The 23,889-nt window shown below is 43.3% G+C and overlaps 1 protein-coding gene and 1 pseudogene across 1 annotated transcript; one reads left to right on the top strand and one right to left on the bottom strand.

The window, feature by feature from the left end:
• Positions 1-12,737: 12,737 nt before the first annotated feature.
• On the top strand, positions 12,738-22,469 carry Gsto1 (glutathione S-transferase omega 1). Its single transcript, XM_027407055.2, has 6 exons — positions 12,738-12,875; positions 12,977-13,085; positions 15,725-15,947; positions 17,542-17,637; positions 21,408-21,514; positions 22,223-22,469. Exons 1-6 carry the CDS (start codon positions 12,842-12,844, stop codon positions 22,374-22,376), a joined length of 723 nt encoding a protein of 240 aa, XP_027262856.1. The 5' UTR covers positions 12,738-12,841; the 3' UTR covers positions 22,377-22,469.
• Positions 22,470-22,843: 374 nt separating this feature from the next.
• LOC100758141 lies at positions 22,844-23,445 on the bottom strand (annotated as a pseudogene).
• Positions 23,446-23,889: the final 444 nt, after the last annotated feature.

The raw sequence follows: 23,889 nt of genomic DNA, 5'->3' as shown, positions 1-23,889 counted from the left end.
GCACGCAGGCAGGCTTAGTGCTGGAGAAACCGCCGAGCGTCCTACATCTTTCAGGGACCAGGAAGTAGACAGACTGTCACACCAAAAGAAGCTTGAGAAAAAGACCTGAGAGCCCACCCCTACAGTGACACACTTCCTTTTTTAATTTTTTTATTCATTATATATACCAACCGCAGTTCCCCTCCCTCTCCTTCTCCCCCTTCCCATGCCCCCTCCCCAACAACTCCTATCCATTCCTCAGGAAGGGTAAGGCCTCCATAGGGAGTCAACAAAGCCTGGCGTATTCAGTTGAGGCAGCACCAGATAACACCCGCCCCCCCCATCAAGGCTGAGCAAGGCATCCCACCACATGGAATACCCTTCAAAAGGCCAGTTCATGTACAGTGACTCACTCCCAACAGAAGGCGGAACTGAAGGTGCCCTCCAGCCTGAAGGTCTGTATTAAATTAGGCTTGTGTCATCAGCCTCCTCCAGCAAGGCCACACTTCCTCCAACAAGGCCACGGCACTTAAGCACCACTCCCTATGAGTTTATGGGGGCCAAATACATTCCAACTACCAAGACCTCTAAGTTCTCACGAGATGACCCTATTGACAACACTCAGTTCTCAGGAATGGATCTTTTACAGGTGACTAGTCAACTAGATTATCTCTTAGCATACTGTTCTGCAGCATTTTCATTGCAGAATGTACTTCGAACATGCTTTTATAGTTGCATAAATAGCTCTACTTCATCTTTTAGACAGTGTGGTGATATATTATTTATGATTTAATAAAGATTGCCCGAAGTATCAGAATGCAAAGCCAGCCACACTAGTTAGCTATAGAAGCTAGACAGTGGTGGCACACACCCTTAATCCCAGGACTCAGGAGACAGAGGTAGACAGATCTCTGTTAGTTCAAGGCCACCGTGAGCTACATAAATCTGATCCAGTCTAAAAAGAGAAACAGCTCACACAGAGGTGATCCCAGCACTTGGGATACCATGTCTTTAATTCCAGGATTTTAGAGGTATACAATAGAGAATTTGTCTCCATCCAGGTTGAGGAGAGGTTGCAGTCTGAGGCTTGGTAGAGAGCATTGCCATGAAAATTTGTAGAGACAGGGTTGCCATTTCAGTCTGAGGTAGAGGTAAGAACTAGTGGCTTGGCTGTTTCGCTTTTCTGATTTTCAGCTTGAAGCTTGAACACCAATATCAGTCTCAGGGTTTTTATTACTCATATTACAAGACAGTTGCCTTTTAACCACAGACGGTTTTGTATTCCACTCGCAGCTCCATGAGCCAAAATTTTTATTTATTCATTTCTGGCATTCCAAGTACTCCTTGCTGTCATCCTTGGCCTGAGATAGTTCTTAACTATTTCACAATTGCAACCAACCACTTTATGTGCTTTTCTCTCTCCAGCAGTTTTACAGAGGCCTACCCGTTCTTCTAGTTTCTTGTCATCAATCTTAATACGTAGATTTGGTGTTCAACACAGAGTTCCCCACGAACTTGACATACCAGGCTCATCACAACTGGATGCTGGGACACAAAGATGGGCTTAGTGAGTGCTCATCTAAGACAGCTTCACATATGCCACATGCTAGGCTGTGGTGGATGAGGGTGGGCTTCAGCACCTCTTGAAAAGCAGTGTAGACATCTGCATCACCTCCATCCAGCAGCGATGACTTCCTTGGCCATGGTGGTAGATTATGGGCCTTGGCAGTGGCAGGGGAAAAGTATTTTCTATTCTAAAGAATAAATTTATTAGCCATGCATGGTAACACATGCCTTTAATCCTAGCACTCTGGGAGGCAGAGACAGGTGGACCTCTGTGAATTCAAAGCCAGGTTGGTCTCCATAGTGAGTCCTGGGATAGACAGGACTATGTACAGAAAAGTATCTCAAAAAGGAAAAAAATCACTTTCTTAAAAAGTTTTCCAGAATAACATATAGTTAAATATTGAAGCCATTAGGACCAGTCCCCAGCAGCTTAAGGTTTGAGGAGGAGCCTACAGAGTTGCTGGATTATTAATCAACTTGACTTTTTTATCTGAGGGTGTAAAACTTAACACTCTGGGGCCAGAGAGGCTAAACTTAACTCTCTGGGACTAGGGAAAACACACACACATTCTTAGGGTCTTTCTCAGTTCTCTCTCTCTCTCTCTCTCTCTCTCTCTCTCTCTCTCTGTCTGTCTCTCTCTCTTTCTGTCTCTCCTCTCTCTCTTCCTCTCTCCTTCTCCCTCTTCTTTATTTTTCCTTTTAATCTTATATATCTGAACAAAATTTTTCAACGATATAAAACAATATGGCTACATTTTATTTTTCAAGTGAATGATTGTAACGAAAAAATATTAAAAATTCCCAATTCCCTTACATGATTAAACATTCCATGTGCTATAGATGAAAAACAAATTATCCCAAGAGCCCACATACATTCGTATCTAAGCAAACTAGTTATAGTTAACAGAGTGTAAGCAATAAAGGTATTTTTCTCAGCGAATTCTTTTACTGGCAGGTTGCATTTTGAGGTTAGAAAGAAAGATGAATTCCTTAACGCAAAGGGCAATCTTATAAGCAATTTTGAAATAATCACAAACGGAAACTTTGATACCTGAAAAAAGAATCTGTCAAGTCTACTTTGAATCTTCACGGTGCACACGCATTTGTCCACAGTTTTTTATATCAGGAAACTGAGGGCAAAAATGGGCACAAGGAATTAATCATCATACTTGATCTCCAATCAATCCCAGCATTGAAGGCTTGTCAGCCAGTAAGAATGGGGCTGCTTTGTTCTTGTTCTGTGACCTCAATGAGTGCCTCACTCCACTATGTGTCTTTCTAAAACTTGAGATTGTTTTCCTAGGGTTTTGTTCTTCAGAGTTATTATCAAAAACATCTTAGCCTAACCTTAGATCATATTAAAGCTTTGTTTTAGTCATGGTGCATTCTGAAGCCTGCCAATACATCCCCATCATTAAGATTAAAAGAACCCAAACTGGCTGGGTTTCTGTGACTCAGCTGTTTCTCTTAACCTAAGCCACAGTGTACATGGCTCCCCAGGAGAACCTCATGTCTTCTAGCTGTGTGACACTTCTTGCTTTACTTCTTATCCTCTGAAGCTCTGTTTTATCAGGAGTGGGGCAACACCATATCTTGCTTTTAGCCATATTAGATTTCCCACTAAGCTAACTTCAATCATAATCCCTAACTGTATTTATTAAAGAGCCTCAATCATCAAAACCCTATTTAAACTAACGCTATTATTACACAAAAGCATTGCTTCAGATAAACAGTACAGCTTAGGAGGAAATCCTCTTCATAGTCATCTGCAGGTAAAAACACCCAATAGAACAGGAGACTTTCAAGAGGTAATCACATTACCTTGAGGTCAGTGGGTATTGTTCCACACCCATTCACACCATGCCAGATACCAGAGAAACAGGCAAAGGCAAACTTGGGAAGGCACAGAGGTAGCAAGAGACATGCTGGGACAAAGCACTTGGGGCCTTGCCTATCCAAGATTCAGCCATCAGAGATTTCCTTCCTTGTGGGTTGACCCCCTGAAGCCTATTGACACTTGATGTTTCTCTGACATGGCCACTGGCAGTGAAAAATTCATAGAAAGTTCTCAAGAGCCAGCATAGTCTACCTTGTTTCCCTGCCTTATTTTTGCTTAAATATCAATTGTAAGACACTTACTGTGACCTTCAGCAATCTGAACTTAATTAACCCTACTCATGTGAATTAAATATTTACATTAATTATTCATCACGTTTTTGAAAAGTCACAGAAGGATGCTCTATCAAGTGGATATATCTGGACAGTGAAGTTAGGCATTACTTAGAAGGTAAAAAACTATTTCTTGTCACTAGGGTTTTTAATTTTTCATCTTTTTGCAGTACAGTTAGTTCAAATTAAACTCTTCAGACTAATTAATGGCATTTACAGCTACAAAGCATTTAGTCCTGTGCTGTTTCAACTGTGGTCAACAGAGATGGATGCCGAGGTGTCCAGTACCATGCTCTTACTTCTAGACTTACACACCATCTCTACTGTAATGCAGACCAATAATCGAGTACAGTGTTTGCTTATTTCTTGAAGAGTTCTTGTTATCTCTCTGCTTGCTAGTCTGTCCAGATGAGAATCCCCCCTGCCAGGATCTTCAGGTGTATCTGCAAGGGTGCTGGGGTTCCTAGCTGAGCTTTTATATGTATTTGCTGCTTAAGCCACTTTGGTACTTTGCAGTTTTAGTTAACACAAAGAGAAGTCAAGATCAAAAGTGGAGCAGGCCACAAGGACATTCTCTGCTTCTCCAGTAATAGAGCTGGAAACAAAACCCAGATTTCTTTTTCTGTAAATAGCATCAGAGTTACTAGTTGTCAACCTTTGACTGTGGGAATCCTGGTTCGCAGAATCCGTGACGTTTTCTTGAGTCCTAAGTGAAAAGACACTGTTTTGAACAGACCCTCAGATCTTTATAATCTATGGATCCAGGAAATTAAATTCCCTCAGCCCACAGAGCTTAAGTCAGCTTGTGCTCTTTCTGGGGCTTCCAAGCAATGTTTTATGTGTGGAATTTTGAAGGCACAACCATCCTCTTGAGGCTAACAACATCCAGATGTGTGTTCTTTTCGGTGTGCCTGTGTGGAGACCGTGGCCCACAGTAAGCTAGTACTCACAGAAAGGGAGAAGACTGCCCAGGAGCTAGACCACCTCCACACTGTCATAGTTACAGCAAGACCTTAGGGATGAGCTCTCTGGAATATTGAGACCAGGCCACACGACCAAAGTCTTGGAAATCTTGGGGCAGAGCTAGAGCTGACAGTAGGGGCTAAGGGCTCCTAGAGGAAAGGGTTGCAGGCCAAAGGCAGGTACCATGTGAATTGCCAGGGCTTGTCTTGGTGGCCAGAGTTCAAGGCCAGAGTCTTTTGTGAAGGCAGACAGGCAAGGAGGGATGGGGTGACTCTGAACGTCTCAGCATTGGCGAATCTCCAGGTGGCCTGGACAGCACTCTAGTGATCCTAATAGATTTCCTATTTTAAGCACTGATCTCTTTGGGGGCGGGGCATCTCCGGGCTAGGGGGCGCGGTCTGGGCGGGGCTGAACACAAGCCTTTAAGATAAGGGGAGGCCACGGGCTTCCTGAGTCCCCTGCAAACTAGAGTGCAACTCTCCTGTGTCTCGGCCTGCACAGCTCAACCATGTCCGGGGCATCCTCCAGGAGCCTGGGGAAAGGTGACGCTTTCCTCGGCAGGCTGGCTCTGGGAACCGGGGATGTCTGGGATGTCCCCGATCTCCCTGCGATCTGGGCCATGACCGCCTCTTCTCTCCTGCAGGAAGCTCGCCTCCGGGTCCGGTTCCAGAGGGCCTGATCCGCGTCTACAGCATGAGGTTCTGCCCCTTCGCTCAGAGGGCACTGATGGTCCTGAAGGCCAAGGGAATCCGGTGAGGACAAGGGCGATGCCTGCATGGCTACCCAGAGCTGGTGGCAGGGCTGGCCAGACCCTAGGAACATTGGTTTTGTGTTTTGGGAAAAAGTCTCAGCCTTTCCTCAGAGTCTTAAGTTCCACACCCTCTTTTCGAGGGGAGAATTGTAGCAGCATCCAGGGCCCTAGGGCAGCCTGTTCAAACAGATTTGGACAACCTGTTTCTTCTGTACAGTTAGTGGTTTGCACAAGATCGCTGAACACCGAGGAGGGTGTCTCCTCTCTGGTCCCTGGAGGCAAAGGTCAGAGAATTTGACCCAGCAAACAAAGTTCTGAGTCAACTTTCATGGGCACAACTTTCATGGGTACAACTTTCATGGGTTGGGCTCTTGCAAAATCAAAGGGGAAGTGTGCATCTAAAAGTCTCCTTGCAAAGCCTTGTTGTCGAGACTATGGGTCATTGACCTACAGTTAATCTACAACTTGGCTTTTCTCTGAGAATACTTATTAGACACCTGCTGTCTGGATACCACTCTTAAGAACTTGTTGGTTAACCTTTGTAAACTAATTCTAGTCCATGGGGAGAATTGGCTAGGCAGGCAGGTCTTTTCATAAATGTAAAGATGTATCCTAAAAAGTATACTAAAATTAACTATCACTTCATAACAATTTTGATTTCATTCAGATGAGAGAGTGTGGTTCTGAACACTAAAGAATTGTTAGTATTTATCTGAAGCAAATTTTTCTGCATTACACGGAATTTCTATTATCACTAAGAATCTCAAACTGAATTGAAAAATAAAGGTATTTACTGTCCTCATGCAATGGGAAAGCCCGAGATCAGGGCACAGGACGATTCAGGGACACAGTGCCTTGTGTTATGTGTTTTCCCCTGCAACTCTGGGCAGAAAGAAGCCCATTTCTCTCCAGTAGTTTTCTAAGGCAAAGTTGAAATGATTTTATCATCACAGTGTGCAGGGAGGCTCTTATTAGAGGAGGTGGTACCTTCAGATAGTCCATGTAACTGCTCCCTGCGCTCACAGTTGGATGTCGAACCCGGGAAACTTTTCCTGGAGCAGTAACATCTCAGACACGCCATATCTGTTGCATGTTCTCTATAAAGAACATTTTTCATCTTATGGGTACAGGCGTGTTGACTGTTGTCTCAAATACCAGCATTCATGTGTGTTCTTGGTCCTTAACGCCTAGGACCCACCTTTCATTTTCAAAGTATAATTCCCAGAGATGAGCAGTATTCTACAGCAGAGGGTTTGGGTTTTCCCTTAGCAGCGGGACTGTGATGCGGGGCGGGGGAGGGGGGTGCGGGGAGGGGGGTGTTCCTTCTGTGTTTGTCTTGTTGGTTGATAAAAAAAAAAAAAAGCACTGCTGGCCAATAGGAAAGTACGATAGGTGGGACTAGGAGTCGAGGAGGATTCTGGGAAATGTAGTAAAAAGAAGTCTTGTGATACAGGCAGGAAGTGACATGGAAGGCTGGCTCATATATAAGCAAGGACAAAACAGGAAGTCACTCTCTTGCTCTTCCTCCTTCTCTCTTCTCTACAGAGCCACCATGTGATCTATAATATAAGTCTTATAAAAATACATAGATTTATGAAAATTAAGACTGAGCTAGCACATAAGAAATCCTAACTAATTGGCCAACAGCATTGTAAATTAATATAAGACTGTGTTATTTTGGCCGCCCAAGTGGCGGAGGGGCTCCGGTGGCTTAGAGTAAAGACTTATCATTACAGAACTGTACATTATTATTCTGTCAGTACATGAAACCAGTAACACACACACCCATGCGCAGGAACACACACACAAACACATGAACTTCTTAACACACATACACACACACCTTTTTACACACATGCACGCACAGTGCAAGATTATGCTTCAGTGTTCACACTAGTTATTGGTTTTTGTGAAGGATTATGTTGCTAAGTCCAGGAACTAAATCTGTCTTTTGCATGTGAGAAGACAGGAAACAGGAGGTATTGGGATGTCTTGCTTTTGAGTGATCGATCCCACTGGACACAGTTCCAGATTTGAGTTTACAGAATATGCTTTAAGGGTTATAACACTTTCTTTCTCTTAAGATCTCTGCAAAATACAGGAGTACACAATGACAATCTGATTCAGCCTGACTCCAGTGGATTCTTTATTCTGTACTTTAAAAATTTTTTATTTGTGTGTGTGTGTGTATGAGAGAGAGAGGAGAGGGTAGGAGAGAGGAGAGAGAGAGAGAGAGAGAGAGAGAGAGAGAGAGAGAGAGAGAGAGCGCTTATGTGTACCATGTGCTTGCAGGATCCCATACAACAAAGAATGGCTTTGGATCCCCGAGACCTGGGGTTCAGACAGTTGTAAACCCTGATATGAGTCCTGGGCACTGAACCCAAAGAATCTGCAAGAGCAGCAAGTGTCCTTAACCACTGGGCCCTCTCTCCAGCCCCAGATTTTTTTAAAACCTTTTTTAATGAAAACATGTCAATACATGTGGACTTAATCAGATTCATTTTATGAGAATTTTAGGATTTTTAAAAAATACTATTGCAAGGATTTCAAAATTCATATTAGCAAGATGAACTGTTGAATCAATTCAACTCATTTTGAACGAATCAAAATGAAAATGAGTTTTTATCAGGCTGATTCCAGTGTTCTGAGTGGGTATGAGCACAACCCAATTAGTTGCCTCTGTCAGGCTCCAGCAGACACCACTACCCATATACACTGCAGCACTGTTCACAACAGTGTGATGCTCAGGGCCTTGAAAGATGAGCAGATAACAAAAAGGTGCAGTAGAAGTCATAGTGTCCCACTATTTTTGCTTCCCTGAGACAGGGTTTCTCTGTGGCTTTGGAGCCTGTCCAGATGACCCTTATGAGAAAGCTCGCCAGAAGATGACCTTAGAGTCATTCTCCAAGATGTGTGTAAGAAATTCCATCTCGGGTTTGATTTAGGCTAAGTCAGCAGGGGACACTGACAGAGGACTCTGCTCCTCGCTGTGCCTAGGCCCTCATGCTCTGCTCTCTGCTTCTCTTTCCCTCTTGGCTTCTCCTACTCCACCCTGAGGAGTTTTCCCCAGTCTTGCCACGCGTCCCCACTTCTCTCTCAGCTTTTGCTGGGAGTCTTCTCCCTTCTTTTACTTCCGTTAGGCAGCTTTTGATGTACATGCCTGGACCTGCTGCTTTCTAGAAAAGTGTCCAGGCTGCTCAGGACTCAAGCTGTGTTCCTGCCTCTGCCTCTCGTGTGCTGGGATTAAAGACATGCGCCACCAACGCCCGGCGATTTATGTTTTCTGATGAGGACACAAGCAGATAGGAATTTCATTTCAGGGACTGCCTGTGTTTTGAAGGCTATGGAAGTCTTCCCTACTGTACTTAAATAATAGTAAACACAATAGCAGCTAATGTAAAAAACTTGCTAGATGGCAGACACATGGTAAGTATTAAATGTTTACCATACTGATCCAAATAAAATTTCTCAACCACATGGTACTCTTCTAGAATAACAGGGCATTAGGATGTCAGGGTGTAGGAAGCTTCTGTTATTTGCCCAAGGCAATGCAGCTATTGAGTGCTGAAGTGACTCAAATGTAGCCTGTGTTCATAAAGTTAGTTAAGGCTGCTCTTGAGATAAGAGTATACACATCTAAAAGCTCTTACTCAACAGACCTTACATTTAGAGATTAAGCCAAGACAGACTAATATGATCTATTCCTATCAGAGGATTCCACATTCTCCAATTGACTACCTTAGAATAGAATAGAAAGATTGCATAGGTAGAGTATATTCAACTTCTCATGTCAATATTCCCTAAGCAATACAATGTAACAACTGTATTGGAAAGTTGGAAAAGTTGGAAATTTCTGGGAGGCCTTTCAAGTAATCTAGAAGTGGTTTGATGGCTATGGGTGGATGTGGTTAGATTATTTGCATAATAATCTACCTCTTTTATATAAAGGTTTTGAGTATTCATGGAATTTGGCATTCAAAGATGGCCCAGGAAGTAATTCTACATGGATACTGAGGAATGGCTTGATTCAGATACACCTTTTGATAATGCCACTAGCATGGCTTGGTTTTAGTAGGAGCTGCTGATGTTTTTGTTTGAGCTTACGAACTTCATGAAAGAATCTTCAAATTTTGGTTTTGATTATTCAAACATTATCAAGTTGTATAAATGTGCTCCATGTTGTAAAGATAAATAGGAATAGGGAAACAGAAGTAAGTACTTTAAAGAAATTCCCCCTCCACTCCATTTCCTTAATTGGAAGGGAAAGGTCCTCCTGGGGTAACTTCAGTAACCTGGTTTAATGTATCCCAAAGTCAGCTTCACTGGGACATGAGACTCCCTGTGGTCCTCTCTCCCTGCAAACCTGGAAGAAAGGCAGGTGTGAGAACAGAGCCCTCTCCGTCTTCTGACCCCGGGAATTCAGTGGACAATAATGAAACACCCAGCAATGCAATCTCTGGGTAAACACGCCCAGTAGGCCAGGATATTTTCAAGAGATAATCACATTGCATTAACTAGAGTAGGCATGTTCCCACGCCCTTTCACACCATGCCAGATACCAGAGAAAAATGGCAAAGGCAAACATGGGAAGGCACAAGGTAGCAAGAGACATGCTGGGGCAAAGCTCTTGGGGCCTTGCCTATCTGAGATTCAGCCATCAGAGATTTCCTTCCTTGTGGGCTGACCCCCTGAAGCCATTGACACTTGCTGCTTCTCTGACATGGCCACTGGCAGTGAAAAAGTCATAGAAAGTTCTCAAGAGACAGCAGAGTCTGTCTGTTCCCTGCCCCTCTTTGTCCTGTGTCACAGCAGAACCACTGTCGAGAGCCATCTTCCAGCTCTGTGAGCAGAGGTGGCCGCAATCCTTGACTCATCCTGCACACATGGACTGGTCCTCCCATCACTTCCTTCCCATTGGAAGGACGCTTTACACTAAAGTCTGTAGATAGCTGTTTTTGCTTTCTAATTCTACTGCATATACACGGGCTGCAGTCACCAACGTGTGTTTCGTTTTGTATGTCTTAAATTTAATCCACAGTCAGGACACATCTACTGCTCTGCCTTGCTTTATGACTCAGTCATGGTTCTGCGGCAGACTTGAGATGGTAGCTTGGCCTGTAGTTTATTGATTCCTATTACATACATAAACCAGTTAATCCATTCTCCTCTCTGATTAACTTAAGTTCCTTTATTTATTTATATACCATTTATTCCTGCCTAGCTTCTTACTGTGAGGATATTTTTTTCTTCATAGAGCAGCCTCTGGCTTTGACACCTTACTCACTCAAGCATTTAGCCAGTATCTTTCCATAGAATCTCTTTGGTGGAGTCCATTCTCCCTGCTAGGGACAGTCATAGAATTAATTAAATCAAACAGAAAGTTTATCAGCTGGAGCCTTGGGTTAGAGGCCCAACTCTGGTCTGAAGAAAACAAATGCATGTAATGGTAAAGCTGTATGAACAGGTTTCAATCAAAATGGCCATTTATGTATTTCATCCCTCCTTCAGGGTACTGATATGAGATTTAGATATAAATACAGGAAGAATTAGGGGAGTGGATAAGAGGTTTTCACAATTAAACGGTGCTCATCAGGCCATGAGTTTGTCCTTTCTGTTCCCACAAGACAACCTTGGAGGAGTCTTTAGTGCTTGTGTGGACAATCTGGTTCCCACAGGATGATGGTTTCTGTGGGGGGGGGTGATCATCTCTTGAAGTGGTCTGTCTGCAACACTCTATTATTCTTGGAATCCATGATGTCTTCAGTTCTATAGAAATGACTGGAGCCTGTCTGATACCTTTTCTGATGTCTGGAATATGGTGTTGTAAAAGCTGATAGTCAGATATCTCAGTTACTCTTAATTTGTAAAAAGAAAAATTTTTATTTAAATATCAACTGTAAGACACTTACTGCGACCTTCACCAACCTGAACTTAATCAATCCTGTCCATATGGATTATATATTTTAAAGTATGGAATTATCCATCACGTTTTAGATAAGTCACAGAAGGAAGGATGCTCTATCAAGTGGATAATCTGCACAGTGAAAGTGGGCATTGCTTAGAAGTTAAAAAAAAAACCGAAATCTTGTCCCTGCCATTTTTAATTTTTCAACATCTAGCAATACAGTTAGTTCAAATTAATCTCTTCAGGCTAATTAATTATAACTACAAATCATTTAGTTCTGTGCTGTTTTAGCTGTGGTCAACAGAGTTAGATGCCTAGGTTTCCCAATACTCTGTATGCTCTTACTTCCAGGACTTACACACGATTTCTACTGTAACTGTATACTGCTTTACTTCATGAAGAGTTCATGTTGCTCTCTGCTTGTTAGTCTGTCCAGATGAGAATCCCTGCCTGCTAGGATTTTCAGATGTACCTTTTAGGGACCTGGGGTACCTGGCTTGTTTTTTAGATGTTTTTGCTGCATAAGTCACTTTGGTACTTTGTTCATAGTTTTAGTCAACACAAGGAGAAGCTAAGATAAAAAGTGGAGCAAGCCCCAAGGACATTCTTGCTTCTCCAGTAGTAGAGCTGGAAACAAAACCCAGATGTATTCTTTTGTAAATAGCACCAGAGTTACTAGCTTGCAACCATTGGCTATGGGAATCCTGGTGCAATGATTCTGCCCCATTTTCCAGAGTCCTATGTGAAAAGAGACTGTTTTGGAGAGACCTTGAGGTCACATCTTTTTTTCTATAGACCTGAGATATTAAATTCCCTAAGCACACTGTGGTTAAGTCTGCTTGTGCTCTTTCTAGGGCTTCCAAGCAATGTTTTATGGGTGAAATTTTGAAGGCACAGCTATCCTCTTGTAGCTAATAACAGCCAGATGTGTGTTCTTTTCGGTTTGCCTGTGTGGAGACGGTAACCCACAGTAAGTTGTTACTCACAGAAAGGTAGAAGACTGCCCAGGAGCTAGACCACCTCCACACAGTCATAGTTTACAGCAAGACCTTAGGGATGAGCTCTCTGGAATATTGAGACCAGGCCACACGACCAAAGTCTTGGAAATCTTGGGGCAGAGCTAGAGCTGACAGTAGGGGCTAAGGGCTCCTAGAGGAAAGGGTTGCAGGCCAGAGGCAGGTACCATGTGAATTGCCAGGGCTTGTCTTGGTGGCCAGAGTTCAAGGCCAGAGTCTTTTGTGAAGGCAGACAGGCAAGGAGGGATGGGGTGACTCTGAACGTCTCAGCATTGGCGAATCTCCAGGTGGCCGGGACAGCACTCTAGTGATCCTAATAGATTTCCTATTTTAAGCACTGATCTCTTTGGGGGCGGGGCATCTCCGGGCTAGGGGGCGCGGTCTGGGCGGGGCTGAACACAAGCCTTTAAGATAAGGGGAGGCCACGGGCTTCCTGAGTCGCCTGCAAACTAGAGTGCAACTCTCCTGTGTCTCGGCCTGCACAGCTCAACCATGTCCGGGACATCCTCCAGGAGCCTGGGGAAAGGTGACGCTTTCCTCGGCAGGCTGGCTCTGGGAACCGGGGATGTCTGGGATGTCCCCGATCTCCCTGCGATCTGGGCCATGACCGCCTCTTCTCTCCTGCAGGAAGCTCGCCTCCGGGTCCGGTTCCAGAGGGCCTGATCCGCGTCTACAGCATGAGGTTCTGCCCCTTCGCTCAGAGGGCACTGATGGTCCTGAAGGCCAAGGGAATCCGGTGAGGACAAGGGCGATGCCTGCATGGCTACCCAGAGCTGGTGGCAGGGCTGGCCAGACCCTAGGAACATTGGTTTTGTGTTTTGGGAAAAAGTCTCCGCCTTTCCTCAGAGTCTTAAGTTCCACACCCTCTTTTCGAGGGGAGAATTGTAGCGGCCTCTAGGGCCCTATGGCAGCCTGTTCAAACAGATTTGGACAACCTGTTTCTTCTGTACAGTTAGTGGTTTGCACAAGATCGCTGAACACCGAGGAGGGTGTCTCCTCTCTGGTCCCTGGAGGCAAAGGTCAGAGAATTTGACCCAGCAAACAAAGTTCTGAGTCAACTTTCATGGGCACAACTTTCATGGGTTGGGCTCTTGCAAAATCAAAGGGGAAGTGTGCATCTAAAAGTCTCCTTGCAAAGCCTTGTTGTCGAGACTATGGGTCATTGACCTACAGTTAATCTACAACTTGGCTTTTCTCTGGGAATACTTATTAGACACCTGCTGTCTGGATACCACTCTTAAGAACTTGTTGGTTAACCTTTGTAAACTAATTCTAGTCCATGGGGAGAATTGGCTAGGCAGGCAGGTCTTTTCATAAATGTAAAGATGTATCCTAAAAAGTATACTAAAATTAACTATCACTTCATAACAATTTTGATTTCATTCAGATGAGAGAGTGTGGTTCTGAACACTAAAGAATTGTTAGTATTTATCTGAAGCAAATTTTTCTGCATTACACGGAATTTCTATTATCACTAAGAATCTCAAACTGAATTGAAAAATAAAGGTATTTACTGTCCTCATGCAATGGGAAAGCCCGAGATCAGGGCACAGGACGATTCAGGGACACAGTGCCTTGTGTTATGTGTTTTCCCCTGCAACTCTGGGCAGAAAGAAGCCCATTTCTCTCCAGTAGTTTTCTAAGGCAAAGTTGAAATGATTTTATTATCACAGTGTGCAGGGAGGCTCTTATTAGAGGAGGTGGTACCTTCAGATAGTCCATGTAACTGCTCCCTGCGCTCACAGTTGGATGTCGAACCCGGGAAACTTTTCCTGGAGCAGTAACATCTCAGACACGCCATATCTGTTGCATGTTCTCTATCAAGAGCATCTTTCATCCTAAGGGTACAGGCGTGTTGACTGTTGTCTCAAATACCAGCATTCATGTGTGTTCTTGGTCCTTAACGCCTAGGACCCACCTTTCATTTTCAAAGTGTAATTCCCAGAGATGAGCAGTATTCTACAGCAGAGGGTTTTGTTTTTCCCTTAGCAGCAGGGCTGTATGTTAGTTATTTTTCTGTCAGTACATGAACATTTTAGCACGCACACACACACACACACACATACCTTTTTACACATATGCACACACAAATGTAAGATCATACTTCAGTGTTCACTCTGGTTATTTGTTTTTGTGTAGGATTGTGTTGTTAACCCTGAGAATTAAGTCTCTTGAAGGTGAAGACACAGGAAACAGGAGGTGTTAGGATGTCTTGCTTTTGAGTGAATGGTCCCACTGGACACTGTTCCAGATTTGAGTTTACAGCCTATGCTTTAATGGTTATAACACTACTTTCTCTCTGCAAGATACAGGTGTCTACAATGACAATCCAATTTAGCCTGGCTCCAGTGGATTCTTTATTTATTCTGTACTTTAAAAATTATTTTATTTGTGTGTGTGTGTGTGTGTGTGTGTGAGAGAGAGAGAGAGAGAGAGAGAGAGAGAGACAAAGAGAGAGAGACAGTGAGATTATGAGTACCATGTGCTGGCAGGATTCCATAGAACAAAGGATGACATTGGATCCCCGAGACCTGGGGATCAGATTGTTTTGTAAATCCTGATATGAGTCCTGGGAACTGAACCCAAATCCTATGTAAGAACAGCAAGTGTCCTTAACCACTGAGCTCTCTGTCCAGCCCCATACTTTTTAAAAACCCCTTTGAAAGAAAACAATCAGTACATGTGGACTTCATCGGATTCATTTTCTGAGATTTTTTAAAAAATTGTGTAAGATTTCAAAATTCATGTTAGCAAAATGAGTTTTTTTTTTCCTGTTGATTCTAATATTCTGAGTGGGTATGAGCACAACCTAATTAGTTGCCGCCTATCAGGGTCCATAAGATACCAGTATGACCATGTCCTTTGTAGCACTGTTTGCAACAGTGTGATGCTGATGGCCTTGAAAGATGATCAGTTAAAGAAAAGATGCTTTAGAAGTCATAGTGTCCCACTTTTTTTTCTTTCCTGAGACAGGGTTTCTCTGTAGCTTTGGAGCCTGTCCTGGCACTCGCTCTGGAGACCAGGCTGGTCTCGAACTCACAATGGTCCATCCACCTGCCTCTGCTGGGATTAAAGACTTGTGCCGCCACCACTGAGTGTCCCACCTTTAAATAGCTGGAGAGTCTACATTATGTGACAAAGATGGATCCTGGGAAATCAAGTAAAACAAGTCATACACAAAAGTCATGACTGATTCACGTGCTGAGGGCCTTGGAACCAAGTTCTTAACCTGAAAATTCAGCAGGGTGAAGACAGAGGCAGAAACTCTCTCCCTAAATCCCCATCTCATCAGCTAAGTAGACAGGAGAACCATTCAACACTGGCTCAGGAAAACAGAACCTGCCTTGCTCTTATCAATAGTCTTGTGTGTTTCAGACATGAAATCGTCAATATCAACCTGAAAAACAAGCCCGAGTGGTTCCTCAAGAAGAATCCCACTGGGCTGGTACCAGTTCTGGAGGACAGTAAGGGTCGCTTGATCTCCGAATCTGTCATCATTTGTGAGTACCTGGATGAGGCCTACCCTGACAAGAAGCTGTTCCCAGATGACCCTTATGAGAAAGCTCGGCAGAAGATGACCTTAGAGTCATTCTCCAAGGTGTGTGTAAGAAATTCCATCTCGGGTTTGATTTAGGCTAAGTCAGCAGGGGACACTGACAGAGGACTCTGCTCCTCGCTGTGCCTAGGCCCTCATGCTCTGCTCTCTGCTTCTCTTTCCCTCTTGGCTTCTCCTACTCCACCCTGAGGAGTTTTCCCCAGTCTTGCCACGCGTCCCCACTTCTCTCTCAGCTTTTGCCAGGAGTCTTCTTCCTTTTACGTGGTTTAGGCGCTTTGATGTACATGCTTGGAACTGCAGCCTTCTAGAAACAAGTTCAGGCTGCTCAGAACTGTAGCTGTGTTCTGGATATGCCTATCCTCACCATGGCTGTTGGCCCTCTGTGTTCATAACTGCCTGCCTTCTTGCCCTGTTGCTGTGCCAATGTGAGCTTCATGAGGAGAGGGCTGTGTGTCCATCACTGATCAGTTAGTGCCTGGCTGTGTGGCTTGCTTGGAAAATGTTCAGATTGTGCTTTGGAGAATATTTCTTGTTTTACCTCTGGTGTGTTAGGTCACTTGCAAACGGTCTAGCAGGAAGTGCCCAGAGCTGACTGATACATGGTGCCTACCTAGTGTGTTAGCTCTTAATTGCCATGGCCGGTCTTTAGCAGTGACAATGCACTGAGGTTTCTGGGGAAGAATGCACTTTCATCTTATTTATGGTCAGAGTGGATTAATTCAAATTAGTATTAGCAGAGCTGACCAACATTGATGGGATTTCATGAGACTCTGGGTGGCTTTCTTCATCTTGAAGAGCTAAGTATCAAACTCACCTCTCCAGCCACACTCATTGACAGGCTGGACACCACACCCATCAAGTCTTCAGAAAATTAAGCCCCTTTGAACAGTCTTTTGCAGTTCTAAGGCAGAACTCAGAAAACAGCTTGTCCCCTGCTCCCTATGCAGCTGGGGCTAAGGCTGTGGCCTAGGCCCTTCCTGTTAGATGGTCACAGTAGCCTTCAACTGTCATAAGGGCTGTGTGAAGAAACAGGCCTTGTGTGGATGGCTGGTGCCAGCAAAACAGGTGAAAGAGCTTCTAGTTGTGGGGTGGTGGTGGCTGCAGGATTGAATTCTAGGGGAGCAGTGGTGTTTAGTTGTCCCACTGTGCACAACTGTGTGTACAAATTCCCATTAGTGTCCCTTAGTCCTGGCAGCAGCTGATACCTCATGGTTAGTCTATTTCTCAATGTGGTATTAGAAAGTGTCCATAGTTCCAGGCATGTTTGTCCAGTTCTATGCCAATTGGTGTCTACATTTCTGGCTCAAATTTGCCAAAATGTGTTCCATTATCTGCATATTACAAACTTTGCACAATCTCAAATCCAAGTCCACAACAAGATTTGTAAGATCAGGCTATGGTTTCTGTAAACACTGGGACTTGGTCCACACTTGTCTCTACAGCACTCTAGTGAAGTACCAGGACTAGGAGGGCTAATGTATGTTTGTATGTGTGTCTTTGGGGTCCAGGACTGAAATACTGTAATGGTTTCTGTGTCTGTGTGTGTGTGTGTGTGTGTGTGTGTGTGTGTGTGTGTGTGTGTGTGTGTGGGGGCGTGCACTAGCCTCAAACTGATAAAAAATCATTTCCTGCCCAGGTGCCCCCTTTGGTTACAAGGTTTATTAGGGGGAACAAGGAAGACCGCTCTGCCCTAAAGGAAGAATTGAGGAAAGAATTCTACAAGCTGGAGGAGGTACTCGCTCTCTTTGCTTTCACCACAATAGATGATAATCCCCGTCTACATTTCTTTTCTTTCCCTCCTCCCTTCATAGGGTCCCTCTCCAAATCACTTTCTATTAGAAATAGCACCAAATAAAAACAAATCACAATAGATTTCTGTAAGCAGGTCTACTCTTAATATAAATCAAAACACCTAAATGTACTGTCATGACTTGTTTTTATTTTTACTTAGTATTTTGAGACAGGTGTCACTGTATCCCAGGCTAGCCTCAAACCCACTTCAGCCTATACTGGCCTTAAATTCATGATCCCCCTGCCTCAGCCACCTGAGTATCCTGTTTTACAGGCGTGCATCACCACACATGGTTTAGAGGCTTGAGGTATTCAGTACATCAGCATTAAAATAACAATGAAAAATTATTTCCCATATTTCCACAGTAAGTCACTAGTTTCCATTTTTCCATACTTGTTTTCAGTATATGTTCATATATTCAAAGTAATCATTGTCATCAGACAACCGGTGCCACTGTATTGCTTTTCCCACCTGAGGATGTCATAAACATTTTCCAGAAGAAGTCTGCCAGGAATGCAGACACGTCAGGAAGCCCAGGTTTCTTTCCTTTTGGGGCCTTGAGATAAAAGTTTCTTCATGGTCTTGAGACACTTGTTCACACTTGGCCACAGGTTTTACTGAGGGGACACATCCTAGCATTTATCCCTGAGCCTGGTGTTTGTTCTAGTTTTTTTTTTTTACCCCTGAAGTTTTTTTCTCCAATTTGCTATTTTTAAGACTTTATTTTTATTACTTTTGATTATGTGTATGTGGGTGCAGGTAGGTGCAGCCATACCTGTTAATTCCCTGGATCAAGAGTTATGGGCCAGTGTGAGCCACCTGACATGGGTGCTGGCAACCAAACTTCCAATCTGTAGAAAATCCATCTAGTAACTGGTAACTTCTGAGCCATCTCTGCAACCCTAATCTAATTGTTTCCTTGTGAGTACTGAATGTTTCTCGTATCTGCTACATCTATAGAAATGTTCACAGAACCATTTTCCTCTAACCTGATACTTGTGGTCTGTAAGCACCCAGGTTTACTGACCTTGCCTGATATAGCCTTAAGGAACTAAACCAGGCCTTGGAGGGTCCACAGCAAAACTTAAGCTTTGGCAATTTGTATTGATCAATCAGACTTTTCATATCTTTATAAGGAACAGAATATATGGCAACTGCTGGGACTAATTCAGCTGTAGTTGCTAGGATACAATGATGTTTGCAAGTTACACAAATAAATGTCTTAAAGAGCTTTTGTCCTGTGAAGTGTCCACACTAGCTTCCTTGACTTGGGAGGGAACACACAGAGAAACACAAAGCAGCCTGGACACTTCCCTGCCTGAGGGAGTGCCGTGGTCTCTCAGTGCCTAGGAGCTAGGAAGGACTCTGACCCAAAACACCCATGCCTCATGCCAGGCTAGCTCCATGGTTTTCCGAAGTTGTCTTACAGGGGATGGCATCCTGCTCAGTGGACTGTCATATATGTTATAGACTATTCGCTTCATAAAGGATTTCTCTCAATGTGCTCACGGGTTTGACCTACAAGTCACTATTCTGATGTCTTTCTTTGGGTCTGATATCATGGTATTCTAATCTCCTAAAGTGGGCTGGGTAACTTATTTGTGTAATCCCTAAAACAATTTAACAGGGCATTTTCATATGTGCCCACTGTGCTGTGCAGTCCATTTCTTTACTGGTAATTCATTGTGGGGTTTTATGTTTGCTCTTAAATCAGTTTTTGCTAGTTTGTGGTTTTCTGTGGAAGCTAGAAAGATTCAGTCCTCTTTCTTCAGGTTCTTATTTTAGTGGTGAATAGACAAATAAAGAGACATGAACAGTTCATTTATGCTGTGTAACATTACACCGACCCTGAGGACGATTAAGGAGGTCATTCATAATGGGTGAATTGGCTTGGTTCTGGTCTTCAAAAATTCTTTTCCTGTTTCATATATGCAAATAATGAATTTTAGTCATATGCACCCTACTTCCTTCTAACAGGGACAGATTTTTTTTTTTTAAGATTTATTCATTTATTATGTATACAATATTCCGCCTGCATGTATGCCTGCAGGCCTGAAGAGGGCACCAGATCTCATTACAGATGGTTGTGAGCCACCATGTGATTGCTGGGAATTGAACTCAGGACCCCTGGAAGAGCAGTCAGTGCTCTTAACCTCTGAGCCATCTCTCCAGCCCAGGGACAGGTTTAATTAACCAATATTCTTAATTTCCCACTTTGGTGAAACCCCAGTACCAACTTACCCTTGTAACTTCAGAAACTCCCATTTGAATTTAGTGTTATTCAAACAATTGTACCATATTTAATGTGTATGCTCTCCATTTCTAGGATACTTTAGTATACTTTAAATAAAATTTGCATTCAGAAAAGTACCCAATGCATAACAGCACAACATAACACCTTTTTAAAAATAAACATATCATGGCACCAGGTAAGACCCAAATACGATGTTTGGATTGCCTCTTACTTTACACAAATGCAGTTGTATAATGTGTGCGTTCCAATAGTTTCTTATACTCTGCTGTAGAGTTTTAAGATATTCTGTGCTATGTACAGTTCCTTCCTTTTGGCTGTCCAGTGCTGAAATATTCGATAATAACAAAAATTCTTTACTGTACTCTGGACAAGTAACAGTGCTCACAGTTGAGCTACCAAACAGTGCTGCAGTTACACCAGTGTGGGAGTCTCTGTGAACACTAGGGCTGCCAGAGTAACACTTGGGTGAAACAAGAAGGAAATCTGGTTCAGCATGAATCAGGAGTCCCTATTGGTTCAAACATCTAGGTCTGACACTAGGCAGTTTATTTTAGGCATATTTAAGTACAGTACAACCCTCTGTGCACAGTGGCACAGTTACAAGGAATCTCTTCTCAAAGTGCATGTCCATGAGATGGGCTGTAGAGATAGGTGACATGTGTTATTTCACAGGCCTAGGGGAGGATCTGGTGTGGTCTTGGTCATACAGATAGGATATAGGTCACCCGGGCTTACAGCCACCTCTGGTCCTGGTTGGGGGAGCTTGGGGGAGCCCTTGGCTATACAGATAACACAAAGGTCACCTATACTATGAGGCATTTCCAATTATGGTTGTGGGAGCTTTTAGGTAGCCAGGTATGGCTTGGCCCCACATATAGCTGGGGGAAAGGTAAGGGTGTTAGACACCTCCACTCCTAGCCTTGTGGACAGAACAGTTTATACATCTCTTGCTTTGAAAAGCAACCCTGCCTGTTTAGTATTCCTGTTTCCCTAGTGCTGTCTGTGAGCACAAGGACCTTTATGTTCCCAGTGTATCTGTATACTACAGTGGTTCTCAACCTGTGAGTTGTGACCCCTTTGTCAGTCAAACAACCCTTTCACAGGGGTTGCCTAAGACCATGGGAAAACAGGGATACTTACATTAAGAGTCAAACCAGTAGCAAAATTACAACTATGGAGTGGCAACGAAAATAATTTTAAGTTTCGGGGTCACCAGCACATGGAGAACTGTATTAAAGGGTCCCAGCATGAGGAAGGCTGAAACTACTGGTATAATATCTGTGAGATTTCAATTAGAATTGTTTAGTTGTAGAGGGTTTTTGATCATATAAGTCTAACCTGACTACATCAGGATAAAAGGGACTTAGAGGAGATCTACCTAATTTGCCTTTGTTATTTTGATGATGGTTTTTTTCAGCTGCACAAATATACTTGTTTTTCCTTCTTTACCATCCAGGCTTTGACTGATTGTCAGAGCGAATTCCGTATTGGGGATGCTGTCTCTATGACTGATTATCTTATGTGGCCTTGGTTTCAACGACTGGAAGCCCTGGAACTCAATGAGTAAGACATTTGAATATTTTATGTGCAACTTGGGATGAGAGTTGTAGTATTTTATACATTTGGAATTTTTGTGAGCTAAGATGAATACTTAACATCACTGGCATGAATGAGAACCAGCAGAGAGGAAAGTCGTGGGTGTGCAGAACCTGTCGTTTTGTGGTATTCATACTCAGGCTGAGACCTGGGGATCAGGAGACATCTCTCTGTGACATGACTGGAGCCTTTTAAAATTTACTCTCTGTGGTTAAAAGTCCACGGGGTGTAGATTTTCTTAAGAGTAGACCACTTCTTATTTTCCACCTACTTGTAAGGTTTCCACATTGCTTTCTATATTCCTTCTTTCAATTTGATGGTTGGACACACTGGCTTACTTAGAAGTCTGTAATATCTTAGAAATCACAGCTATCTGGGGCTACTTCTACTCCCATTTCATATAGAAAATCCATATTTACCATGTAATTGTCCTTCAGTCTCAGTTTGAAGTTCTACTACCTGACCAAGTCACTCACTCTCCCCTAGGTTTCCTCTTTTGTAAAATACACACCTGGATGACAGTATTCAGATCTAAAGCCTACTGTTTTCATTTGAAATGTTTTTAAGACACGTTTTAAAAGTTTAGGAGGATAAACTGCAGTGGTAATTTGATACTCTGGGATGGATGCCCATCTCACTCATCTAGTTCACATCTCTCATCTTGTCTCCCCACAGGTGTGTGGCCCACACTCCAAAACTGAAGGGCTGGATGGCTGCCATGCAGAAAGACCCCACAGTATCATCGCACTTAATTGATGCCAAGACCTATCGTGGTTTCGTAAATCTCTACCTACAGGACAACCCTGAGGCCTGTGACTATGGGCTCTGAAGGGCAAGATTCCTCAGAATTCATGGCCATCATGGGTATACCTACACAATAAAGACAGACAATGCTACAGCATATGTCTCTAAGAAAATGAAACAGTGTTTTTGCTTATTATAATATAAAGCATATTACAGGTATACCACACAATCCTACAGTGCATGCATTTATAGAAAGATCAAATAGAACTTTAAAGGATTTGTTAAATAAGAAAGGGATGAAAAAGAACCCTACATGTAGATTTCACAGTGCTTTACTAACTTTGTATTATTTGAATGCTAATTAGAAAGGAACAGTTGCAGAGAGACATTGGATAATAGAAAAACCTGCGGAATTAAATCAGCTGGTTTACTTCAAAGGTGTGTTGACCTCTGAGTGGAAACCAGGACATGGTATTATGTTGTTTTGTTTCCACAAGGGAAGAACTGCTATGGATTTGTAGAGACAGGATTGCCATTTCAGTCTGAGGTAGAGGTGAGAGCTAGTGGCTTGACTGTTTTGCTTTTTTGATTTTCAGCTTGAAGCTTGAACCCCAATATCTGTCTCTGGGTTTTTATTACTCATATTACAAGACAGTTACCTTTTAACCGTAGAAGGTTTGGCATTCCCCTCTCTCCAACAGCCAAAATATTTATTTATTCATTTCTGGCATTTCAAGTACTTGATGACATCCTTGGCCTGAGATTCTTTGCCATAGTTCTTAACTGCTGCACTATTGCAACCAACTATGTAGTTTTCTCTCTTCACCAAATGTTACAGAGGCCTATCCATTCTCATGGTTTCTTGTCATCAACCTTAATACATTGATTTGGTGCTCAGCACAGAGTTCCCCACGAACTTATACACCAGGCTCATCACTATTGGATGCAAGGCCACAAAGATGGGCTTACTGCTCATATAAGACAGCTTCACATAGGCCACATGCTAGGCTATGGTGGATGAGGGCGGTTTTCCGCACCTCTTGAAAAGCAGTATCACCCCCAGCAGCAATGCCTTCCTTGGCCATGGGTGGTAGATTATGGGCTGATGGAGGATGTCCTTCTGTATATATGTTTCTGTTATCCATTGATGAATAAAACACTGTTTGGTCAATGGAGGCAGGAAGATAGGCAGGACTAGGAGACGGAGAGAATTCTGGGAAAGGTAGGCAGAAGAGCCTACCTTTGGCCATGTAGCTCCAAAGGACTAACAGATGTGGCCATTCACCAGTTAGCCAAGACCACATGGAAATACATAGATTTATAGAAATGGGTTAATAATTAAAACAGAGTTAGGCAATAGGAAGCCCTATCCGTCAGCCAACATTTTAATAATTAATATTAGTCTTTGTGTGCTTATTTGGGGCCAAAGTGGGTGAGGACATGGCAGGACAAGAAAAGTCCAGCAACAATGGGACTTGGCACTGACAGGGAAATGGTATTTTTCTTTAATAAAGAATCAATTTTCCGCCGGGCGTTGGTGGCGCGTGCCTTTAATCCCAGCACTCGGGGAGGCAGAGACAGGCAAATCTCTGTGAGTT

This window comes from Cricetulus griseus, chromosome 3, assembly GCF_003668045.3.
Source record: "Cricetulus griseus strain 17A/GY chromosome 3, alternate assembly CriGri-PICRH-1.0, whole genome shotgun sequence".
In the NCBI taxonomy this organism is placed as follows: domain Eukaryota; kingdom Metazoa; phylum Chordata; class Mammalia; order Rodentia; family Cricetidae; genus Cricetulus; species Cricetulus griseus.
The sequence above is the reverse complement of the archived record's forward strand: the minus strand, read 5'-3'. Positions and strand labels throughout refer to the sequence as shown.

Coding starts and splice junctions, on each gene's coding strand:
- Gsto1 (XM_027407055.2), top strand. CDS start 12,842: ATGTCCGGGACATCCTCCAGGAGCCTGGGGAAAG. Junction 12,876..12,976: donor CTCCAGGAGCCTGGGGAAAG/GTGACGCTTTCC, acceptor TCTCTCCTGCAG/GAAGCTCGCCTCCGGGTCCG. Junction 13,086..15,724: donor CTGAAGGCCAAGGGAATCCG/GTGAGGACAAGG, acceptor TGTGTGTTTCAG/ACATGAAATCGTCAATATCA.